The sequence below is a fragment of the Sycon ciliatum genome, chromosome 3, assembly GCF_964019385.1.
Source record: "Sycon ciliatum chromosome 3, ocSycCili1.1, whole genome shotgun sequence".
Taxonomy (NCBI): domain Eukaryota; kingdom Metazoa; phylum Porifera; class Calcarea; order Leucosolenida; family Sycettidae; genus Sycon; species Sycon ciliatum.
This window is the reverse complement of record NC_088645.1, coordinates 19156680-19179405: the sequence shown is the minus strand read 5'-3', so window position 1 is coordinate 19179405 and position 22726 is coordinate 19156680. Positions and strand designations below refer to the sequence as shown.

The 22726-nt window shown below is 46.8% G+C and overlaps 3 protein-coding genes across 3 annotated transcripts in view; all 3 read right to left on the bottom strand.

Moving 5' to 3' along the window:
• The window catches only part of LOC135811667 (fibrillin-1-like), a 120575-nt gene that overhangs the window by 51458 nt on the left and 46391 nt on the right, over nucleotides 1–22726 (bottom strand). The gene's annotated exons all lie outside the window — the stretch shown is intronic.
• LOC135811669 (uncharacterized) lies at nucleotides 1942–9895 on the bottom strand. Its single transcript, XM_065324903.1, has 2 exons — nucleotides 9445–9895; nucleotides 1942–3979 (listed from the first exon to the last, which is right to left on the bottom strand). Exon 2 carries the CDS (start codon nucleotides 3897–3899, stop codon nucleotides 2475–2477), a length of 1425 nt encoding a protein of 474 aa, XP_065180975.1. The 5' UTR covers nucleotides 3900–3979; nucleotides 9445–9895; the 3' UTR covers nucleotides 1942–2474.
• LOC135812354 (mucin-5AC-like) lies at nucleotides 12827–16500 on the bottom strand. Its single transcript, XM_065325732.1, has 3 exons — nucleotides 16452–16500; nucleotides 15572–16045; nucleotides 12827–14377 (listed from the first exon to the last, which is right to left on the bottom strand). Exons 1-3 carry the CDS (start codon nucleotides 16498–16500, stop codon nucleotides 12903–12905), a joined length of 1998 nt encoding a protein of 665 aa, XP_065181804.1. The 3' UTR covers nucleotides 12827–12902.

Genomic DNA, 22726 nt, shown 5'->3' with positions numbered 1-22726 from the left:
GCTGCCGATATCGACCAATGCCGCTCGCAAGGAGTAAAACTCAGCCCCTTCGCCGATGACACTACCGTGTACAGTCTGATCAGACCAAGCGACAACCTCCAGGAGAAGGCAGTAACCTTACAGCCAACCCTCAGCAATCTTGCCCCATGGGGCCTGCAATGGCAGATCCAGTTCAAGCCCGCCAAGAACCAGTGCCTGATTTTATGCAATGCTCGAAAGCGCCCTGACTTTCTACCAACCACCTTTCCCGGCGAAATTATTCCGGACTCGGACCACCTAAAGCTGCTTGGAGTCACATTCGACTCTAAGCTTGGGTTCCAGCGCCATATCCATGCTGTCGCTGTCAAGGCCAGGCAGCCTCTGGGATACTTGCGGCGTGCTCCTTGGCTTCTAGGTCATGAGGGCCGCCTTGCCGTGTATAAGGGGTTCATTCCGCCCATCCTGGTGTACGCTCCCCCAGCCACCATGTGTGCAGCCCAATCCCACCTAAGACGCTATGACAGGGTGCAGGAGAAGGCAATGCGAACCATCGATCCTTCAGAGCCTGCAGCTCAGGAGGGCAGTCTCAGCCCTTGCATTTGTGTACAAGTTGCACTACATTAAGGGTCCACCCCAGCTGGCAGCCCTCCTCCTGCTACCGTCCGCGCCTGCACCTACTCCTAGAACCCAACGACAACAAGCTTCACGACACCCTTTCCAGTTGCAAATGGCCACTTACTCGGACAGTACCGAACTACCTACTGAGATCATTCCCCTACACCCTCATTGCGGCATGGAACGACATTCCTGAGCAAGTCATCCCGTAACATCCTGCATCGAACGGAATTCGGCCCTTCAAGTCTAGCATTTTTAAGCACCAGATGCGCCAGGATTGGTTGTGGGCGACAGCATTCCATGGCTAAATTTGACGATGTTCCATTCTCCAGTCCCACACGGATCACCTTGTCTTCACCCCACTGAACTGTACCTTGCTCCCTAGAGCTATCGAAACACCTTAATGCAGAATGTTTTGCGTTTATGTTTTTTTCTTCTCTTCTTTCCTTTTTGTTGCTTTTCGTGGCCATTTTAACCCTGATCCAGTGCATGTGCACTACTCTGCCTGGCAGCAGCTCCAATCTAACTTCTCCGTTTTGCCCCCCTCCCCCCGCTGAAAGCAACACAGCTGTTGGTCCATTCAAATAGTTTCTTGAACTAATCTGGAACTCACTCACTCGAATCCCCCCATCTCTCTCTCCATAATTGTCTGGCTCTCAGGTTCTCACTCTTCACACACAGTCTTTATTCTCTCCCTTTCCCCAATGGTGCGTGAGGTGCGCCTTGATCCCGGGACCATTGGTTGGGAGAGCGCACTTCACCTCATCGGCACAGATTAATAGCCCCACACGCCCTTTGTAGTCCACTATGTTCTCTTGATGTTGTTGTTGTTGTTCTCTTCATTCTATGTATAGGCACGTGCACTTTCATAAAAAAAGAAAAAAGCCTGCACTGGCTACAAGTGCAGCGTCACCCACATCAAGGACAAAGTCCACAAGCACATTCACCAGATCTGCTGGGCCTGGGCAGCTCTCTCTCTCTCTAGAAACTTATCTCCCACTTTGTTCTTTTTGCATAATCTTGCCCCTCTCTCTTTCTCCCTCTTCCCCCTCTCTCTTTATCTCTTCCTCTCCCACTCTCTCTTCCTCTTCCCTCTCCCCCCCCCCTCGCTCTCTCTTTCTCTCTCTCTTTCTCTCTCTCGATCCATCTCGCTCCCTCTCTCCCTCTCTCCCTTTCAATCTCTCAATCTCTCTCTCTCTTGTAACATGTTTTAGTACAATATCCTACAGGAATTGTCGTTATACTAGAGGACATTGCAACACAGTCGAACTACCAAAAGGAAACCAAAGTTAGGGATAATAACACCTGAAACAATGGCACTGAAATATACAAGTGTGAACTGTAACATTGAAGACGAAAGAAACAAAAAGTCTCTACTTCAAGTAGACGCATGCAACAAGCAGATAATTAGGTTTGTGACAGGCAAGCAGTATGGTCAGATTATACAGAGTGGGCGGTTGTGGAAGATAACAATTGATTAGAAAAAATGACCCACTGTACATGGAAAATAGGTAGAATTGGGTGGCACGGTGAGGCCGCGGAAATAGGAAAGAAATCCCGGTTCGCGTCAGACTCGGCCAGATGCTGAGTTTTCCGAAGAAATGCCACCACCCTTCAAAGATCAAGAAACGCGAAAAAGGATAGTCCAATAGAACTTTACATGCTCGGGGGGGGGGGGTATGTTTGTGTTCATTGGGTGATTAATTTCACTTGGTGTATTTCCGCAAATCGAATTAGAAACGAAGCGTGGAAACAAATGAGTGATTTTGGAAGTCGTCGACGCTGACAACAATAATTTTAGACCTGTTCTGGAAATCATGAAAATGGTGAAAAGCTAGCGAATGTGATCTGGCAGCGAAGTATTATTAGATGATCCTGCTTCAAGTTTCCGCGCAGCCCTTCTGTGGCACAGCATATATGGCAGGGGGATCAGGAAGATCAACCAGCACAGTGCTGATACCATCCACCCCATCTCTTCTTTCTAGGGTGGATACGTTGCACAATATATCATAGCTCAGGGAGATGGCTGGTTCTGCATATATGCTAGGATCAGTGTCTGTATCAGGCTGGTCAGCCCCTTGATTGGAGACTGTATCCTGTGGGTTCCTTAGATCGCCCTGGCTGTCCTTCAACACTTTGAATACCCGATATGGCAGAGGCTTTGGAACCTGAGATGGAGACACACATCTTAGGGTGTTTGATCCAGTCGGCGTCGATGTGTATGTGGCTGGAAGGGATGAGCGAGATGACTGCGGGTTAGTGCTGGTAGTGGTGGTGGTGGTATCGCAGCATACTACTGGTGTTGCGTCACTCAGACCACGGCGTTTTTTACGCTCCACATCATCCGGATCGACAGACTTCTCCGTGTTGTGTACTGCGGATTGTGTGGACGTCGATAAGACGCGAAGTGATGTTACATCCTTAGCACCACGTAAGTGTTCAATTGAATTTCTAGTGCGGGGTGATTCATCACGCTTAGTAGCTGCGCACTTCTCAGTGTTCTCGTACTTTTTGCGAACATCTGTCGTATCCGCCTTCTGAGGAACTGAGTAGCAGACGGCTGGAGCTGCTTTCGCTTCTTGTCTGGCTTTCTGTGCTTGCTGGATTTTAGGATGTGACTGGACGTCCTCGGATGATTGATTAAATATAGACTGCACGCTGGCGTATGGCTCACCAGCATCTTTCTGCTTCGTTTCCGTGTTGACATAACTCGTTGGTGCAGCACTACCACAGGTAGCATACGTGTATGTCTCATTCTCCTTACAACTGTCATAAAGTGCAGCAGCCATATCAGGAGGTGTCTTGGGACGGTTGGTTGGACGGCTGGAACCAGGACCAACGGCCGAGTACAGACCCGGATCAGTCAGTTCTGCCGTAGGTTCCTGTTGAACACCGTCAGCACCGTTGTGATTCTCGTAAAACTGATTTATCGGGTCTGGCCTATTTTGCTGGACTGCCGATTTACGAATAGCGATGATCCACGGATGACTGCTGCCAGAAAGAAAAATTCCTGACCGAACCAGTAACAGCAGAATAAAAACGCTCAGGAGAACAGAAAGTACAACCAAAGGAACTACAATAGTAGTAGTAACTAAACTAAATCCGTCGGACCCAACTTCTAGCTGTTCAACTTGGGTTGTTGATGGAGTCGATGTCTTATTATGAGTAACAGAGGTGCCCTCTGCGCTAACCAAATTTATTAGCAGAGTGGTTTGCACTGTAATGGACGACGCGGAAGGGGTTGTGCTAGATGACTCCACAAAGGAAGTGTTCGTAAGTGGACTTGGTGCCGTAAAGGCAGTCATCTCCTGTGTGGAAAGGCTAGAAGCTGATCTAGTAACAGGATGATTGGGAGGAGGGCTTGTTACAGCAGTTGGCTAGATTACTGCAGAGAACACACAGCAATGTGAAGAATGCACTGGTTCTCGACTCATACGAGATGATGTTCTGATAATGATGGACGTTTCATGAGCACAAAAGGGCAAGCCAGAGGTTTAAAGGTGCAGCGCCTGAATTTAAGCAAGTAGTTTCAAAATAAACTTGGTCATACATTGCATAACAGGAGAGACAGAATGGACCAATGCACACTGACATGTTGTTGATTGATTTTGTATACTACGTTCAGTCACTACCACCATTAAAGGACCCTGTGACCAAGCTAACAGATCTACTCTCGAACAAGGAAGCGAGTGAATGCATGTTGTTAGAGAGGTTTTGCAGAGCGAACGTTCGGGCGAATTTTCGTTTGACGTCACGAAAAGCGAAACTTCGTGCGAACGTTCGCAGTTTTGAACGCGAAAGTTGCAGGAAACGCGAAACAAACTTTCGCAGTAATTTTTCGCTCTTTGTGGACCGCTGCCGTGCGCTGGTCAGTCTGGTGCACGGTGAGCCACCCTCAATCTTCATGTTTGTGCTTGATCTCTACTCTTGCCAGTCTTGGCTTGGTCCGCGAGTGCTAGCTTTCCTATACTTTTGACAGCCCGTGTTGCTTCATCTCCAGAATCATCTCGGATCTCCTGCTCGCTCGTCTTCTCACTGCTCAGAGTCAGTTACATCAATAATGCCTTTTTATTTTGAGGTGCTGATGCGCAAGATTACGGCACAAGCCAACCCGGCCCGTTTGTCTTCGGGTCTCCGGCCATGGACAAATAGTCAGGAGCTCTCGTCTCAGGCCGTGACTCAGGGTACCTTGTGCGCGTGCCGCCACTCGCAACAAACAAATAATCGGATGAAGACCACCGTAAGGTCTCCAAAACAGGCGAGTGCACACGAAAATTTCTTGGAGCGAGAAACATGCAAACTTTTGCAGCCACCCTCAATCCTCATGTTTGTACTTGATCTCTACTCTTAGCTTGGTGCGCGGGTGGTAGCTTTCCTATACTTATGGCAGCCCGTGTTGCTTCATCTCCGGAACCATCTCCTATCTCCTGCATGCTCGTCTTCTCACTGCTCAGAGTCGGTTACATCAACGATACCTTTTTGAATTTCAGGGGTTGATGTGCCAGATAACGGCACAAGCCAACCCGTTTGTCTGTGGTTCTCCGGCCATGGACAAGGTAGTTAAAGAGCTCTCGTCTCCTGCCGTGACTCAGGGTGCCGCCACTCGCAACAACAAGATAATCGGATGAAGACTACTTCTCAAACAAGCGAGTGCACGCGAAACTTTCTTGGAGCGAAAAACATGCAAAACACAAATTTCGCGCGAACATTCGCAATAATTTTCGCACCTGGACCGCGAAAGTCATTGTGAACATTCGCTCTGCAAAACCTCTCTAATTGTGATGGGCACAAAGCTATGTCTCGACTGGATGAAAAGAGGCACTGAGACCTTTATCGCACATCATTTAGAAGCAGCTTGCACGTCGCATATTACAATGCACAGCACCACTTCTTCAATCTACATGTATTTTTAAACTACGAAGAAGAGCAAAACTATTTTTGTTTGGAAAGAAAAAAGGACCAAGGAACGCAACAATGACCACTAACACCGTCAGTTACTATGATCTACGACAAACTGCCATTCATTGTAGTTATGGGCACAATTTTAATGAATATTCTCGCAGTCCTAAGAAATAGTGTGTTTCTTGTTTTAGCGAAATCGCAATACATTTTTGAACGGTCTCTGTTGGGATGACGAGTCTACCATTCTGTTTAAAGCATCGTTGGCATTAAGGTAAACCAGTGTCCTTGATTCGGATTCTGGTGGTGACAATAATTTTTTTAGCAAACGGAGCACAGAAGCCATAATGTTTTTCGACTAAACCTTTCATTCCATTACTCTTCAGGTCGAATACAATGGTGATTAAGAGAGCATGGCTGAGAATACCAAAGTATGTGTGCGAGCGGATCTCTCCGATTTCGCTCAAAATTTGCAGGTAGGTTCCCTTTGGGGTGTAGATCGATTGTGCAAAGCCCTTGAAAAGGTTTCTGAAGGGAACCTTGAAATTTGCACACCCCTCAAAAGTGGCCGAAATATCACATTATTTATGGGTCCGGAAACGAGTCACGCCACAGCGTATACGAACAAACTTCGAACAAAATTCCATCAAGCCAACATTGCCCCACCTTAGAAGAGTTCCTGGAGCAGTACCGCTTAGCCACGCCTGGATCCCAGAAGACGAGGTCCATCACCCCCTGACGCCACAAATGATCGTCTTGAAAATAGCCAATTTACAAGCGCTGGCAAAACAGCCAGCTACGTCCTCAATTGGCCAGAACTATACACCGGCAGATAGTAGAACACCTCTTCTAGCGCTGAGGACATGTCCCCCACCCTCCTTTTGGGGTTTTCTTGAAATAATGTTTTTTGAATTTTTCCACTCGACCATGCTGAAATAAGGCCAAAGTCATACCTGCGCAGGAAAGCTCGCCCCTCCGCGACGTCTTTTCAGCAATTTCTACTCCAACACTACTCCCAAGGCCGCAGAACAAAGTGTATTGCCGACTCTGACAAGGAAAAGCAGCGGTAATCACTTGTCACTCCAAACGACAAGCTTCTCCTAGCGCCACCAATAATTTTTTGTGCGACTGTTGATGTAAAATTGACTGAAGGCATGTGCGCAATTCTAGAATTTTACCACAAGAGGCACGGTGAAATCACGTGCCTTGTGACGCAAGAATGCCAAGTCGCGCGATCGCGTGGAACATGGCTCACGAGATCTCAGAGTCGCCTTCGTAAAGTGCGCTTGTTACTCGCCTTGAACGCCCGTTGGTCTGGACGTGATCACCTTGTTTGAACTTGTGTTGATACTGCGCTCAAGTACACGCTGACCGTGTTGTAGGCCTACGAACCGGGACTTTCCCTGACCATGTAGGTCGAAGACCAGTGAAATGATGATGAAGTCACATTCTTTATGACGTAAGAAATCTCTCATGCAGTTCACGCGACAAGTGCGTGCAGCCAGTGCTGCAACACAAAGCGACCGCACTAGCAGCGTTCGTCGAGCATCGACATGAAAACAATGGACTTTTACTGTTGGACTATGTTCGGGATTGCAGGAGGTAAGTGTGAAAGTTAAATAACTCTCCATGCTGTACGAGGGGCATATACGGCTTGCTGCCATTCCAACACTCCAAGGACAGTTTGTGGGGGTTCTCAACATATCAAGCAGGAAATGCAGGTCATCTCACCTCTGCTATCATGGTCTGTTCCGAGTCGCGTTCCGGACACGTTCGCGATCGATGGCCGCGTGGCGTGATCCAGGAAGCGTCATCCTACGTCACAGAGCACGCGATCTCACCTAGCATCTTGCAATAGAATTCAAATACTGCGCTCAGGATTCCACTCACTTTTGCATCAACAGTCGCACAAAATATTATTGGTGGCGCAAGGGGAAGCTTGTCGTTTGGAGTGACAAGTGATCACCGCTGCTTTTCCTTGTCCGAGTCACCAATACACTTTGTTCTGAGGCCTAGAGATTAGTGTTGGAGTAGAACTTGCTGAGGAGACGTCGCGGAGGGGCGAGCTTTCCTGCGTAGGTACATGTTTGACTTTGGCCGTATTTCAGGATGGTCGAGTGGAAAAATTCAAAAAAGATTATTTCAAGAAAACCCCAAAATGAAGAGGGGGGGGGGGGATGTCCTCAGCGCTAGAAGAGGTGTTCTACTATCTGCCGGTGTATAGTTCTGGCCAATTGAGGACGTAGCTGGCTGTTTTGCCAACGCTTGTAAATTGGCTATTTTCAAGACGATCATTTGTGGCGTCAGAGGGTGATTGACCTCGTCTTCTGGGATCCTGCCGTGGCTAAGCGGTACTGCTCGAGGAACTCTTCTTAGGTGAGGCAATGTTGGCTTGATTGAGTTTTGTTCATAGCTTGTTCGGATACGCTGTGGCGTGACTCGTTTCTAGACCCATAAATAATGTGCTATTTCAGCCATTTTTGAGGGGTATGCAAATTTCAAGGTTCCCTTCAGAAACTTTTTCTAGGGCTTTGCACAATCGATCCACACCCAAAGGGAACCTACCTGCAAATTTTGAGTGAAATCGGAGAGATCCAATTGCACACATACTTTGGTATTCTCAGACATGCTCTATTAACAAGGTAGTATGCAAGTCGAAAAAAAGTATATTGCTTCTGTGCTTCGTGTGCTGATTTGCTTTCCTCCAACCAAAAATCTATTCAATAATTTTTTCTTCAGACTTTTCCGGTTTGTGTCCTTCCTTCAAACCAGTGAATAGTTCATGTTGTTTTTTAATTTTTTTGTTACGGAATATGCAAGATTGAACTCGGATAATGAGCCAGTATTAATTGAAAAATAGAAGAAGAATGCACATGGGAACGGGTTATGAAGCGACTATCGGAGACTGTGGCAAGATAATAAACAGCCAAAACGTGCGATAGCAGAGCAAAAAATTAACAGTGGACTTTTGCAGTAGCCTGTTAGTTTTAGGCCTTGTTATCGAACCTTCCGACTTCTTACTATACTTTTACAGTCGCGGTAAACCCAAGCTGCAGATGCAGCGCCTAACGGTTGGGGTGAGTGGATAAGTCTCACAACCACTGGCACAAGTGCCGAAAACAACCCCATTAGCTGCATCCATGTACCCCTTGTGCCTGGCCACAAGTTCCCAGTTGACTGTGGGTAGCAGCACAGCTGGAAAAACCGCTCCCAGGCAGGACTTGAACCAGGTACCTCTTGGATCTCAATCATGGTATTTGACCAACCCACTGTGCCTGCCTCGTTTATCAGGTGTTAGCGGCCGTTGTGAGTTCCCTTCGGGAACAGACACGATAATTTACTTTTTTTTTTGTTTACAGTCGCGGACAGTTGCTTATTAACTCCTTCCCATATTCCTCTCCTTCCGTTTTCAAAGATGAGGTTGATGCGACTTCCAGGATACTTGCGCAATAGTGTATTGCTGCCTATACAAGAGCTCGCGCCTTTCCTGCCGACTTGAATTCTCACTTGACAGACGCACGAGTGCCATCCAGAGCACACAACAAGTCCATCGACCTGCCCACTCGGCAAACTTGCAAGCAAGCAGCACTCCCTGATCAATACACCATGCTTCGGGGAATTGATTCCTCGACAGGTGAGCGTGAGTAGGCTGAGGAAGATTTTTGGCTGAAGAGCACCACTCATATAGTGCTCTCCAGGCACAAACATCACCAGGGTTACAAACTGACTCGCGCTGCAATCTGGTGTTCGCCAGGTGCTTGTTGCGCCGGAAACGGAGCGTCTCTTAAAGTTTGTATCCTTGGTGATGTTTGTGGCTGTAGGAGTGTTTGGGTCCGCGTTTTGGCGTGTAGGAGGGTTAAGTAGTGTGTATAAGCGTATGTGAATGCGCGTGGGCTTGTTACAAGAATGTTATTTCGAAAATAATTGTTTTGTAAGGATTTAACGGCTTACCCTGGGCAATAATGGTCAATCCTCGTGCTAGTGAAATGTGCTCGACGGGGTATATTTCACAACGTGCCTTTCTAGGAGAAACGGATATCATCAACTGCCTTCTTTTCATCCCCATCATGTACTCTTGGAGGGTTTTGGTAACAGATACCGTTAACCGCTCCAATCCAGTATTCCAATGATGTCCTCGTGAGACTGGAAAGGGAAGGGTCTGAAGAAACTTGATATTGTTATCACTTCCATAACTCACTGCTACAGAGCATGATCCAAAGTACGTCAGAGAAATCACTTTGAATAACAAATGGCAAGGTGATGTGAACGTGAAGGTCTTGTTGTACCGTTTTGTGGTACCCGAATACAACGTAGCTGCTTTCTCATCAATCTCGGGCTGGATATATATCCTTTTTTCATATGTCCGTATATCTCCATCTTCTGGCGCGCAGTTGGGCAGCATATTGGCATGGGATACAGTGCATAACAAACCTGCAGGCAACACACATAATACATTTACCGAAGGAACGAGTAAGACACAGCATTGGCAAGCGGTATTGGCATGGCTCAATCCCACATGAATATTTCTACGAATTCGGAGCACATTCTCTAAGGTTTGGATTCTCATAAGTTTGGATAAAACAAATTTCTTTCGTTTTCTGTGGCCTGATTTACTATTTAGTCTGCAATGAGGACCATTATGTTTCGATTTCTAGCTAAGCGATAGACTTTCTGTCTCTCACTGTCAGTTGAACGGCAAGATAGGCAAAGTCCTGATCTGCATCCATACGGTTAGGGTCATTATAGAAAACTACTTGCAGTAACCTTTCAACAAGAACTAGGTGTATGACTTACTGATAGCTACTATCACGGCGGTCGTTACGCCGAGTACACTGGCTTTCATCTTCCTATGGATGCCTTCTCTGCTGTCGATCTAAACCAACTACACAGATAGGATGGAAGTTGCGACAGTGACCCTTCGCTCTTTACGTAAAGTAGTATTGCATTAGCCTGATACAGTTAAGCTGACAATAATCCAATTCTTCAGCTAAAAAATGATTTGCGCAAGGCAGAAGACCAGAACTCTCCAGAAAATGAGGGAAAACCTAAGCAAGTCTTCAGGTCAAACATCGGAACTTCACGAGTTGCACGAAGAGTGATAGTAGCGGTCTTCGTGGCAGAAATCACCATCTGCTTACAATCCACGAGGATGACAAGTTTTGGTTGAACGCCAGAACTGTGACGTTCATAACTGGGATCGTTTGCAATGTGTGCTTGCCAAAATGTAGTGAGAAACGACATGCACCAATGGCTTCTGACTCGCCTTCGAGAACACCAATCTTATATCCAGGTATCTGTCCGGAATCATACATGGTGACAGTATTGATTTACGCGCGGATTGGTACCCCATTAGTCACGCTGAGGATTCGATCGCCTGCAGTCCCTGCCGGGTCAATGATAATTATAAAACCGGTAAAATATTTCGTAAACTGGAAAAGGGTTACTGCGGGCTTCAACAAAATCTTTTGTTGTGCACAACACGGTGTATGTGGAAGTTTAGTTCATGACGAAGAGTCACCGAAGTGTTTAAGAGAGCATGTGTGGGAAACCAGAACATTAGTGCAAGTCGATCTCTCCAATTTCGCCCACATTGTGCAGGTACTTTTCCTTCGGGGTGTAGATTGATTGTGCAAAGTCCGCAGAAAATATTCTGAAGACAACCTTGAAATTGGCATACCCCTACAAAATGGTCGAAAAATCGAAAAAAGTTGCCGTGAGACTAAGCTTGTGCACATTTTCGATGCGCTTACCTTCCCCTCTTCGGTCCTACGTAACCATGAACCTTCCAAGTTGGAAGGCTGTTGGTTTGCGCACTGGAATCGTGTTAGAGCAAATCACTGGACGAAGGTGATTCAGCCTATGTACAGAGTCTTTACAAGAGAAACTGTTGGCGGAATGAGCAGAGATTTCAGTTTGTGTCGCTTTCGCTCGATTCATTTTTGACCTGCGTCGGTGTCGTCATCTGCTGCACGCGAGTCGTCATCTGCTGTACGCGGGTCATCATCCCTCTCGAGTCGTTGTTCAGCTCGTTTCAGCCCTGCCTTGGCTTCTTTGATCACACTCCGCTTGATGTCGCCGTCGTTCAAGTAAGTTAGCTTTCAAGCTGCGTGATCCGCCGCGATGGCGATTACTCGTTTCCACCAGGGACTCGTGAAAAATATTTTACGACTCCCTGGTTTCATCTTCGCTCTCCAGAACTCCGCGAAACGAGGAGTAAAGGCACAGCCAAACTGATTCCATTTCCTCTACTGGATACCAGCACTGAACGGAAAGCGGCTAGCAAGTCCAGTCGACTTTCTTTAGCCACGAGACTCGCATCGGACTGCAGACTTCTGAAAGAATGCATGGTCATCAGCATTCGAATCTGGGCTTCGCGCAGGTTGAACAAGAACTTGAATTCAGAATTGTTTTCATTGAGCCGTGCAATCGAAACAGCTCTTTGTTCACTCGCTCATTGTGTGGGCTCGCTGCTCCATTTTATCGCTCTCTATCACTCTCCAACGTACTCAGTGCTAAAGTGGTAGAGAGGCAGAGCAGCGCAATATCCCCTCGGAGAAGTGGTATTTCTGTTTCGCTCGCCATGACTGTCATCACCCATGTTTCCACAGCGCAACCATCGATTCCGCTCGGCTTGTTGTGAAAGGTCGCTTTCCTTGCATCGTACCTCTGCCATGGCATGCCAGGGAAGGCCAAGAAAGTGATTGCGACTCATTTCACGGCAGTTTGTGCCCAAATCAGCGGCTCAAAATTCCATCACGAAGTTTTTGTTAACGGAGGAAGTATACTAAAGGACGTTGAAATACAGTCAAACTACCAAAAGGAAACCAAAGTAAGGGATAATAACACATGAAACAATGGTACTGAAATATACAAGTGTGAACTGTAACATTGAAGACGAAAAGAAACGAACGTCTTTTAATGCATGCAACAAGCAGAAATGTTATTGACAAGCAAGCAGTATTGTCAAAGTAGACAGAGTGGGCGGTTCTGGAAGATAAAATGGATTAGAAAAAAATCATCGATTGTACATGGAAAATAGGTAGAATTGGGTGGCACGGTGAGGATGAGGAAAAAGAAAACAAATCACGGTCCACGTCAGATTCGGCCAGATGCAGAGTTTTCGTAATCCGTAGGAATGCCACCACCCTTCAAGGATCAAGAAACACGGAAAAAGATATTCCAATCTAATTTTACATGGTGGCGGGGGTATGTTTGTGTTCATTGGGTGATTAATTTCACGTGGTGTATTTTCGCGAATCGAATTAGACATGAAGCGTGGAAACAAATGAGTGATTTTGGATGTCGTCGGCGCTGACAAAACTAAGTTTATTCCTGGTTTGGAAATAATGAAATATTGAAAAAACTAGCGAATGTGATCTGGCACCGAAGCAATATTAGATGTACATGCTTCAAGTTTCCGCGCAGCCTTTCTGTGGCACAGCATATATGGCAGAAGGATCAGGAAGATCAACCGGCACAGTGCTGATACCACCCACCTCATCTCTTCTTTCAATGGTAGTTGCTTTGCACAATATATCATCGCTCAGGGAGATGGCTGGTTCTGCATAGATGTTAGGATCGGTGTCTGTATCAAGCTGGTCAGGCCCTTGACTGGAGACTGTATCCTGTGGGTTCATGTAATCACCCTGGCTGTCCTTCAATACTTTGAATACCCGATATGGCAGAGGCTTTGGGACCTGAGATGGAGACACACATCTTTGGGTGTCTGGCCCAGTCGGTGTCGATGTAGATGTGGCGGGAAAAGATAAGCGAGATGACTGCTGGTTGGTGCTGGTAGTGGTGGTGGCGGCATTGCGACATACTACTGATGTTGCGTCACTCAGACCACGGCGTTGTTTCCGCTCCACATCATCTGGATTGATACACTTCTCCTGGTTATGCACGGCGGATTGCGCGGACCTCGATAAGACGCTACGTGATGTTACATCCGTAGCATGACATATGTGGTCGATTGAATGTGTAGTACGGGGTTGTTCATCACGCTTAGTAGCCGTGCACTCCTCTGCGTTTTCGTAACGTCTGGGAACATCTGTCGTATCCGTCTTGTGGGGAACTGAGTAGCAGACGGCTGGGGCTTCTTCGGCTTCCTGTCTGGCTGTCTCTGTTTCCTGGCTTTTAGGTTGTGAATGGACGTCCTCGATTGATTGATCAAACATAGACTGTACGCTGGCGTATGGCTCACCAGCATCTTTCTGCTTCGTTTCCGTGTTGACATAACACGTTGGCGCAGCACCATCACGGGTAGCATACGTGTAAGGCTCATTCTCCGTACAACTGTCATAAAGAGCACCACCTATATCAGGAGGTGTCTTGGAACGGTTGGTTGGATGGCTGTAACCAGGTCCAACGGCCGAGTACAGACCCAGATCCGTCAGTTCTGCCGTAGGTCCCTGGTCAGCGCCGTCAGCGCCGTTGTGATTCTCGTAAAACTGATTTATCGGGTCTGGCCTATTTTGCGGGACTGTTGATTTACGAATAGCGATGATCCACGGATGACTGCTGCCAGAAAGAAAGGTTCGTGACCGCACCAGTAACAGCAGAATAAAAACGCTAAGGAGAACAGAAAGTACAACCAAAGGAATAACAATGGAAGAAACCAAACTAAATCCTCTTGGCTTATCATCAAAATGTTCAACCAGGTTTGTTGCTGGAGTCGATGTCTTGATCTGAGTAACAGAGGTGCCAGCAGTACTAGTTGACTTCACTGTTACAGTGTTCGTAACTGGAGTTGGGACTGTGGAGGCAGTCGTAACTGGAGCTGTTGCTGTAGAGGCAGCCGGCTGCTGTGTTGAACGGCTAGGAACTGATCTAGCTGTTACAGCACGATTGGGAGCAGGGCTTGTTGCAGCAGGCGGACGGATAACTACAGAGAACAAACCGCAATAAGAAGAGGGTAGTGGTTATCCACTCATGTGAGAAGTATGCAGAAAATCAGCAGAATAAAATATTTGAAACTCGGAGGTTGAACCAATCATAGATGTAGAAGCGAAAGGACATATGGATACGATTTAACCCTTCGAGGGTCCATCGTTCGAATGCGAACGATATGTAGTGCGTACCCACCACTGTAACTTGGCACTATATACAGTCAGAAAGTGCAACAACTCGACCCAAACTGACAGAGTACTAAGACATTCGAGGCCCCGACACCTAGCTTTGACACATCTCCGTAGCGCTAACCAACAGCTATCCAACTCAGAAGGTTCAAGGTTAAGGAGAGACTAAAGAGGGGAGGTTGAGCCCAACCAACTGAGCACAAGCTGCAGTCCAACGGGAACAAATAGTGTCGATTATTTATGGGCGATGACGATACCAGGAAGAAACTTGACAAAGCTGTCTACAATTCGAAGCAGCAAAGCAGCACACCGCCCATGTTGGTTGGCTCGTGTCATGCATGAGCAGTACTGTTGGAGTTTGGCGTTAGGTTTCTTTAAGTCGTTTTCGCAAAGCTTCTCCCTTCTGTACATATCTTTGATATTTCTGAGCCAACAAAGTTGGTTGTAGTTAGACCGCTCTGACACATTAGTGAGTTCTGCATAACGCAAACGGCAAAGGCACTACCCCACACAAAATAAGCAGTTTCAGTTGTGAGAAGCTGTTTATGTTGGTACCCGTGACCCTATCCTGTTTTAACAGAAAGAGAACGTTTTTGCACTCACACTCTTCAGGTACTACGGGCTCACTTCTCTATTCCACACACACAGCTGCCACATTCATTACTATTATTTCACATCCACTTCATATGGTCGCACTACTGGTGTAAATGACTTTGTGTGTAACCGCGAGCTGCTGCAATCCCAAGGTATTTATTTCAATTTTTTGACATTATACTACTTATTTCATTTTTTACTGATGCTTTAAATACCATGTGACGATGATCCGCTGATGATAGTCACGAGAAACCATTCTAGACATCCATATTGTCATTTTAATAATTGTGTTATAAACGGTTATGAGTGCACAATTGGTAATATTCATTGGTTTCTTGCGCCTATCGTCTACTCGTTGGTTGTTTATATATTTATATATTGTGTAATATACAAATTTAACAGCTTACCCTGGGCAATTATGGCCAATCCTCTTAACTGGCTGCTTCTCTCGACTTTGTAGATGTTGCAACGTGAATCCCTGGCAGAAATGGTTATCATCAACTTCGTTATTTCATTCCTTGTCATGTACTCGTTGAGCGTTTGGGTAGCAACTTGATTTAAGTTTTCGAATCCAGTATGCCAGAGGTTGCTCAGCGGAACTAGAAAGTGAAGAGTCTCAATAAATATGTTATCACTGCCATAACTCACTGTTACTGAGCATGATCCAGTGTACATGAGTGAAACCGCTTTCAATAACAGATTGCAAGGAGATGTGAATGTGAACGTTTTCTTGTAGAGGTTTCCAGTACCCAAATACAACGCAACTGGTGTCTGATCAATGTCGGGCTGGATATAGATCCTATCTTCATAGTTTTGTATGATTCCATCTGTCAGTCTGCAGTTTGGCAGTAAATCACCGTGGGATCCCGTGCAAAGCAAACCTGCAGACAACGACATTACACATTAGCCGAGAGAAAGAATCAGGATCAGCACTGTTAAGGCTCAATCGAACATCTTCATTATTTCCCCGCTTTAGAAGCACGTTCTTAAATAGGGTTTGTTGTTGTTGTTGATTTTTCATTTCTTTAGCAAGGCTTTTTTTTGGTGGGGAGTTGGAGGGGTTGATAACAATCACATTTGTTCGATCCTCTGTGACCTATCTTGCTATTTTGTTTACAATGATGATCAGGCCACTCCTTTTCTAGCTCCGGTTCAAGGCAGACTTCTTGTATCTCGTCCTGGTGTAAGGAAACATGGGCAAGGCTGTGATGTGCATCCATACGGTCATGGTCATCAGTGAAAACTGCTTGAAGTAGCATGTGAAAAAGCAGTAGGCATACGACTTACTGATAGCCACTAGAAGGGCGATGGTGCCGCCAAGTACCGTGGTAATCATCTTCCTATGGATGCTGCCTCTACTGTCGATTTTAACTAAATCCACGGATAGGATAGGGCGTGAGAACCGACCATTAGCTATTTATGTAAATATTATTGCTTCAGCCTGTTACAGTAAACCTTACAAGTGTTCACTCTTTCAGGTAAATCAATTATATGCACACGGCACTACACCAGCAAGGTCCAAATAACGAGGGTTAGCCCTAAGCAAGAAAGGTCTTCAGGCAAAACACCCGGGCTATGCGCAATGAATGAAGAGTGGTAGTGGCCGTCTTCGTGGCAGAAAGCACCATCTGCTTACAATCCACGAGGAAGTGCCGCCGTGGATGAACGCCCACGCTGCGACATTCATAACTAGGATTGTTTGCAATGTGTGTTTGCTAAACAGTGACAGTACAGAGAATGATAAGCGCCAGTGAGTTATGACTCGCTTTCGTGCACATCTCTCTCAGAAGTCCAGAATCATACATGGTGCCAGTGTTGCTCTACGCACGGTTTAGAAGCCCATTAGTATCGCTCAGGGATCGATTTCGCTGCGTGGAGCAAATGAAGTTTACAAAATAGGCTGTCGAAGTGCCTACGTCACGCTGCCTGAACATTCTTAGTTACACGTAGTTACAAGGCCAAATGGGGACAACCAAAAGTCGCGCCACTTGCATTTGTCGTGTTTCCAACGGTCACGGCATCACTGGTGCAAGATCGCGACTTCAAATTTTATTTTAATTCAAGAAGTTTCTCCTTTGCTCTCAAGCCATCGTGCAGTGTTTTCCTGCTGAGTGTTCCCCAGGACCTGAGATATAGGAGGTCTTCGCTTGCCGCAGGACAAGGAAACGAGGCCAGAGTGGGTTGGTCTCAGAGCTTAGTGAAACCAGCGAACGTTGTGGTAGAAATAAAAGAGACACCCTTCATTGCTCCTTGGCCGGCGACTACTTGTAAAGCCGAAAGACAGCACAGGCACAGTAGTGGCAAAGCCCAAAATTAGCTACTCCTCCTCTGCAAAGCGAAAACTACAAACTCGGTGACAAGTAGTAGTTCATTTGAAATAAATAGTCTCGCTCACGCGCTCCTCAGTCATAATGCCGATGTAGCTGTGTACGCTGCATGCTGCTGGCACTTTTATTTTTCACGACTTGGCCAAGCAAGTACATGTAAGCGTTTTCAAGAAGCTGTGACGTCAGACTTCGACGGCCTGTCTGCGAAAACAATGCATGATCGGGAAAGGATTACTGCAGGCTTCAACGTAATTTGGTGTTGGTTACACCACGGAGTATGTGGCTATTCAGCTCATGATGAAGAGGTACCGAAGTTTGCAGCTGCTGCCTGTTGTTTTATGTGTTAGGTGCCTCCTCCCGTACCTTTTCTAGCTGACCTGCATGTACTTGCGTACTCACCTTTTGTCTCCTTTTGTTCCGTTGGCCTGGGTAGCTACTTGCGCGCCCATATTTGCCATAGCTACCCAGGCCTTTTATCTTGCTGTTCAGACTTGATCTCTTCCTCTCTTTTCTCACTCGTCAATAATCACCATGTAGTCGTTTCGTTCGTCTTGGTCTCTTGTCCCGTCTCTAATAAATGTCGCTCCACCAACCTACCTGTGTAGCGGGCCGCAGTCTCTCGGAGGCAAGAACGCACAAAGGTCTCAGTGAACACACTGTAATTGGCAATTGAAATGTACTGGAAACTGGCAATGAAATTAACTATAACTGATTGGCAACTAAATTAACTAACTGGCTATAAAAGGATAGTGCGCAGCAGCTTTGATACAAAGGAAGACTCCGTACGCTAATGTACGGGGATACAGTACGGGGATATGTTATACTCTAAACACTATACGCTTTGAAGTCCCCAGCGTGCCAACGCTACACCTGTTCCCGTTGTAATGTCTGGATAATCTGTCGTCAGTCGTCCTGTTTCGAACTCAACATTGGCGCCCGATTATTGATCGACCCACGACCCTGAGATCATCCCATGTCCAGCCGTCCTCAACCGCCATTCGTCTCGTCTATGTCAACCTTGACTCGTCCATGTCAGTCTCGTCTCTCCTACGCCAACCTCGTCTCGTCTCTATCAACCTCGTCTCTCCTACGCTAACCTCGTCTCGTCTGATGCCAACCTCGTGTCGTTCAAGCCATGCAGGTCAGCTACATTTCTCTCTTTCTTTTTTTCTGGCTAGCTCAGTCGGTAGAGCATGAGACTCTTAATCTCAGGGTCGTGTGTTCGAGCCCCACGTTGGGCGCCAATGTTGATTTCGAAACAGGACGACTGACGACAGATTATCCAGACATTACAACCGGAACAGGTAGGTTGGTGGAACGACATTTATTAGAGACGGGACAAGAGACCAAGACGAACGAAACGACTACATGGTGATTATTGACGAGTGAGAAAAGAGAGGAAGAGATCAAGTCTGAACAGCAAGATAAAGGGCCTGGGTAGCTATGGCAAATATGGGCGCGCAAGTAGCTACCCAGGCCAACGGAACAAAAGGAGACAAAAGGTGAGTACGCAAGTGCATGCAGGTCAGCTAGAAAAGGTACGGGAGGAGGCACCTAACATATGGGTAGTCTAGTATATTACTGTAGTGTTGAGGACTATTTCTAACCGGTGCATGTCAAAGTGTCTAATAGACATATGTGCGATCGGATACTAACTTATGTAGTGCATAGCTTTTAAATCGATCGAACAGACACATCATATTGGCGAGTACTGGGGTGAAGGATGTAATTTGTGGTACTATATAGCAGCACTTGCTGTAGAAATTGTATCTTGCACACGCAGATCTGCACAACTGAAACCCACACAATCTTCACATCATGACTGTTCGTTTTAAAAGGCTTGAAAACTGTGATGTCTGGAGTGTGCAGACGTCAACATTTAAAGACAAATACTGGCCCGTGGATTCTGTTGGCAGCTAAGAATCCTATTTTGGTTAGTGTACCACTCATGCCACGTGTACATGAAGGTGTGAATCAAAAGTGCCAGGTATTGCCCGTTGATGTATCACAATAATTTAGCCCACGGCGGATCATGCTCAGCAACTTAGAGGATTCTGCTGCAAAAACAGTGAAATTGGCTGAACTCTACAAACTCCTTGGCAGACACTTCCTTCGATTCTCCTCCATTTCTTTGGAAACAAACCAAACATGCATGACAATACCAGAAAGACCCATTATTCTGCCAAATATTCAGCCAGCATTATCCGGAGCCCCAAGGGCTACTATCAAGAGTGCATAAACTGATTATGGCCTCTTGATACTATGATTTGAAGAAAAAAACACCGGAACGCGAATGGATGCACTAAAAAACAGGTTTCATCTGGCTTGCTATGATGAGGCAAGTTAAAGCATTATCAGCCAATGAAACCTTTAGTTTCATGCTAGGATGGATTTTCCTACTCCCGACGCGCACTCCATGCGCACTGTACAAGGTGATAGATGACATGGACCATATGTTTCAGCAGAGCTTATATCCTTAGGAATTTCTCGTCTTTCACATTGCCGTGAATAGAGCCTTCGACTAAAGTTCAAGGGGAAATTCCAACGCCATACGCTGAACATATACAATAAATTCTGTGATGACAATGGTACCGTATGTAATAGCTTTACCTAGACACTTCTTGCTTGTCTTATGGTAACACCTTGTGTTCCTACTATTCTCACTCCTGCGGTTATCGCCTTTCTTTTGCTTTATAACCTCTGGTTTGAACATCATTCGACGAATTCTCCAATCAATCACGTCTATACTGTTACACTGGTAGCTTGAGGATGGTTGAGATCATCGTTTGCCCTTTGACGTGGCTTGTGCTCCTGGCCACTACTGCTCTGCTATACGCCGCTTTCCGTGAGATCCACCGCGCTCGGGACAACGTGGCTGCTACAGTTGGACGACATCAATTTCCTGCTACATCAAGCTCAAGTCCTATGGATCTAGCCCCGTGTCGATCGGGTTCTCTCTCCCAGACAAGCCCGAGCGTCAAACGCGTTACCAGAGAACCGAATGTTTTCCATGGCAACCCTTCCGAGTTCCAAGACTGGGTATTTACGGTCGTGTTAGCCTTGAAGTGCTCACCTCAAGGTGACCCGGAGAGCCAAGTTAACTTTGCGGCTAGCTACCTCGCTGGGAATGCGCGTCTTTGGCTAATTTCTTCCATGGAAGCAGGTGAGCAATTTTCGGATTGGCATTCTTTGAAAAGCACCCTAGCGCGAGTGTATGGCTCTCACTATGACGGGGAAAGAGTGCGGTTGGATATATTCTCTATCCAACAACGTGGGTCAATTGAATCGTACGTAACGGAGTTTTCTCGGCTAAGTTTACAGGTGCAGGACCTTGACGAACTCTCCAGAGCCTTGCTATTTGTCAACGGCCTGCACGTTAACATGCGGACTTTGGTAGTGAAGGAACACCCCATTACACTGTCAGCCGCCGTTCAGGCAGCGCTAGCAGTCGCCTCAGACAGCCTATTTCAGCGCAGACCACCACTGGTGACCGCGCCCGGATTCGCACCACCATCAGGTAGCAGAAAGCTAACAAAACTAAGCCCCGAGGAACGTGAGACATTACGAGCCCAGGGGGGCTGCTTCGCATGGCCAAATGGCCCAGAATTGCCCGCAGCATCGAGATCACTCAAACGGTGGACGTCAGTAAGGCCGATGCGATTACTGACGCATCAAGAAAAGGCATCACCTGCGCGTAGTGTGTGCTCCGTCTCTACCCGTGACCGATTCAGTAGCCTCGCTGTGGAGGATGTTGACAATGATGCTGAATGCTCCGAAGCCAATTTCAAGCGAGATGTTACACCAACTATTGAGGCCCAGGTTACCAGCGTCAATGTGGAAACGGACCATGAGCTCCTGCGTGTAGAAGGCAGAATCAACGGTCGTCGCGCGCTTATGTTAATAGATTCGGGCTCGACCCATGATTTCTTTGCCGAACAGTTTGCCAGGAGAGTTAACCTGCCAACCGAAATTGGCTAGGAAAACCTGAATGTCACGCTGGCTGATGGAGCATCAAACTCGATTCCCATGGAGACGACCCATGAATTGAAGGTTATCGTAGGCGAGATCAGCGATAACCAAACCTTCACGGTGTTCCCCTTCATCGCTATGACGCTATATTGGGGAAACCTTGCTAACGCGTAACAATCCAGACATAAACTTCCGGACGAATGAAGTCAGGTTGAGCTCGAATGGTTTGCCTTGTGCGTCGCCCAGTCAAAGCGAACCGACCGCACCTGTGGAGGCGAGGTTCATATCTGGTCGTCAGGCTAGGCATGCTCTTAGGAGTGGAGACGAAGGTGTTCTGGCGTGGGTCAGCGTAGAAGACGGCATTGGCAAGGAACCTCCCGACAAATCCACTCAGAACGAGCACTCAGATCTCAAGGCCATGTTCCGTGACTATGACGATCTTTTCCCGGATGATCTGCCAGCTAGACTCCCACCAAAGAGGTATGCAGACCACGAAATCCCCCTGGAGGAAGGCTCATCACCCCCATCGCGACCTGCCTATCGCCTGCCCAGGCCAGAAATGGAGGAATTGAAGAAACAGCTCACAGAACTCTGGAAAAAGGGTTTCGTAGAACCAAGTAAGTCCCCCTTTTGGTGCACAGGTGTTTTTTGTCAAGAAAGCTGATGGTTAGGTACGCATGGTCTGTGATTGGGGGAGGTAAACAAGATAACTGTTAAGAACAAGGCGTGCTTGGCCAGTGTGGATGATTTATTCGATACCGTACAGGGCGCTAGGTAGTTTTTTTTTTTTTTTTTTTACGTCACGAAACTAGACCTCCGATCAGGGTATAATCAGATTCGCATTCAAGCTGAGGACGTGCCCAAAACCGCGATTAACACTCCCTTTGGGCATTACCAATTTAGGGTCATGGGATTTGGTCTCCCCAATGCACCGGCAACATTTCAATCAATGATGAATACGATTCTTCAACCATATCTGAGGGAGTTCGAAGTCGTGTTCCTAGATGACATACTCATCTTCAGCAAAACGTGGTCGGAGCATATGCAGCATGTCCGGTCGGTATTGAGCGTGCTCCGGGACAACCAGTTATTTTGCAAACGGTCAAAATGTGAATTTGGCGTGGAGAGTGTGCGGTTCCTGGGACATTGCATCGATGGACTGCACATCGCCCCTGACCCAGACAAGATTGCCGCAGTAAAGGTCTGGCCCGCTCCGACTTCCGCCAAAGCGATGAGGCAATTTCTTGGATTTACGAATTATTTTAG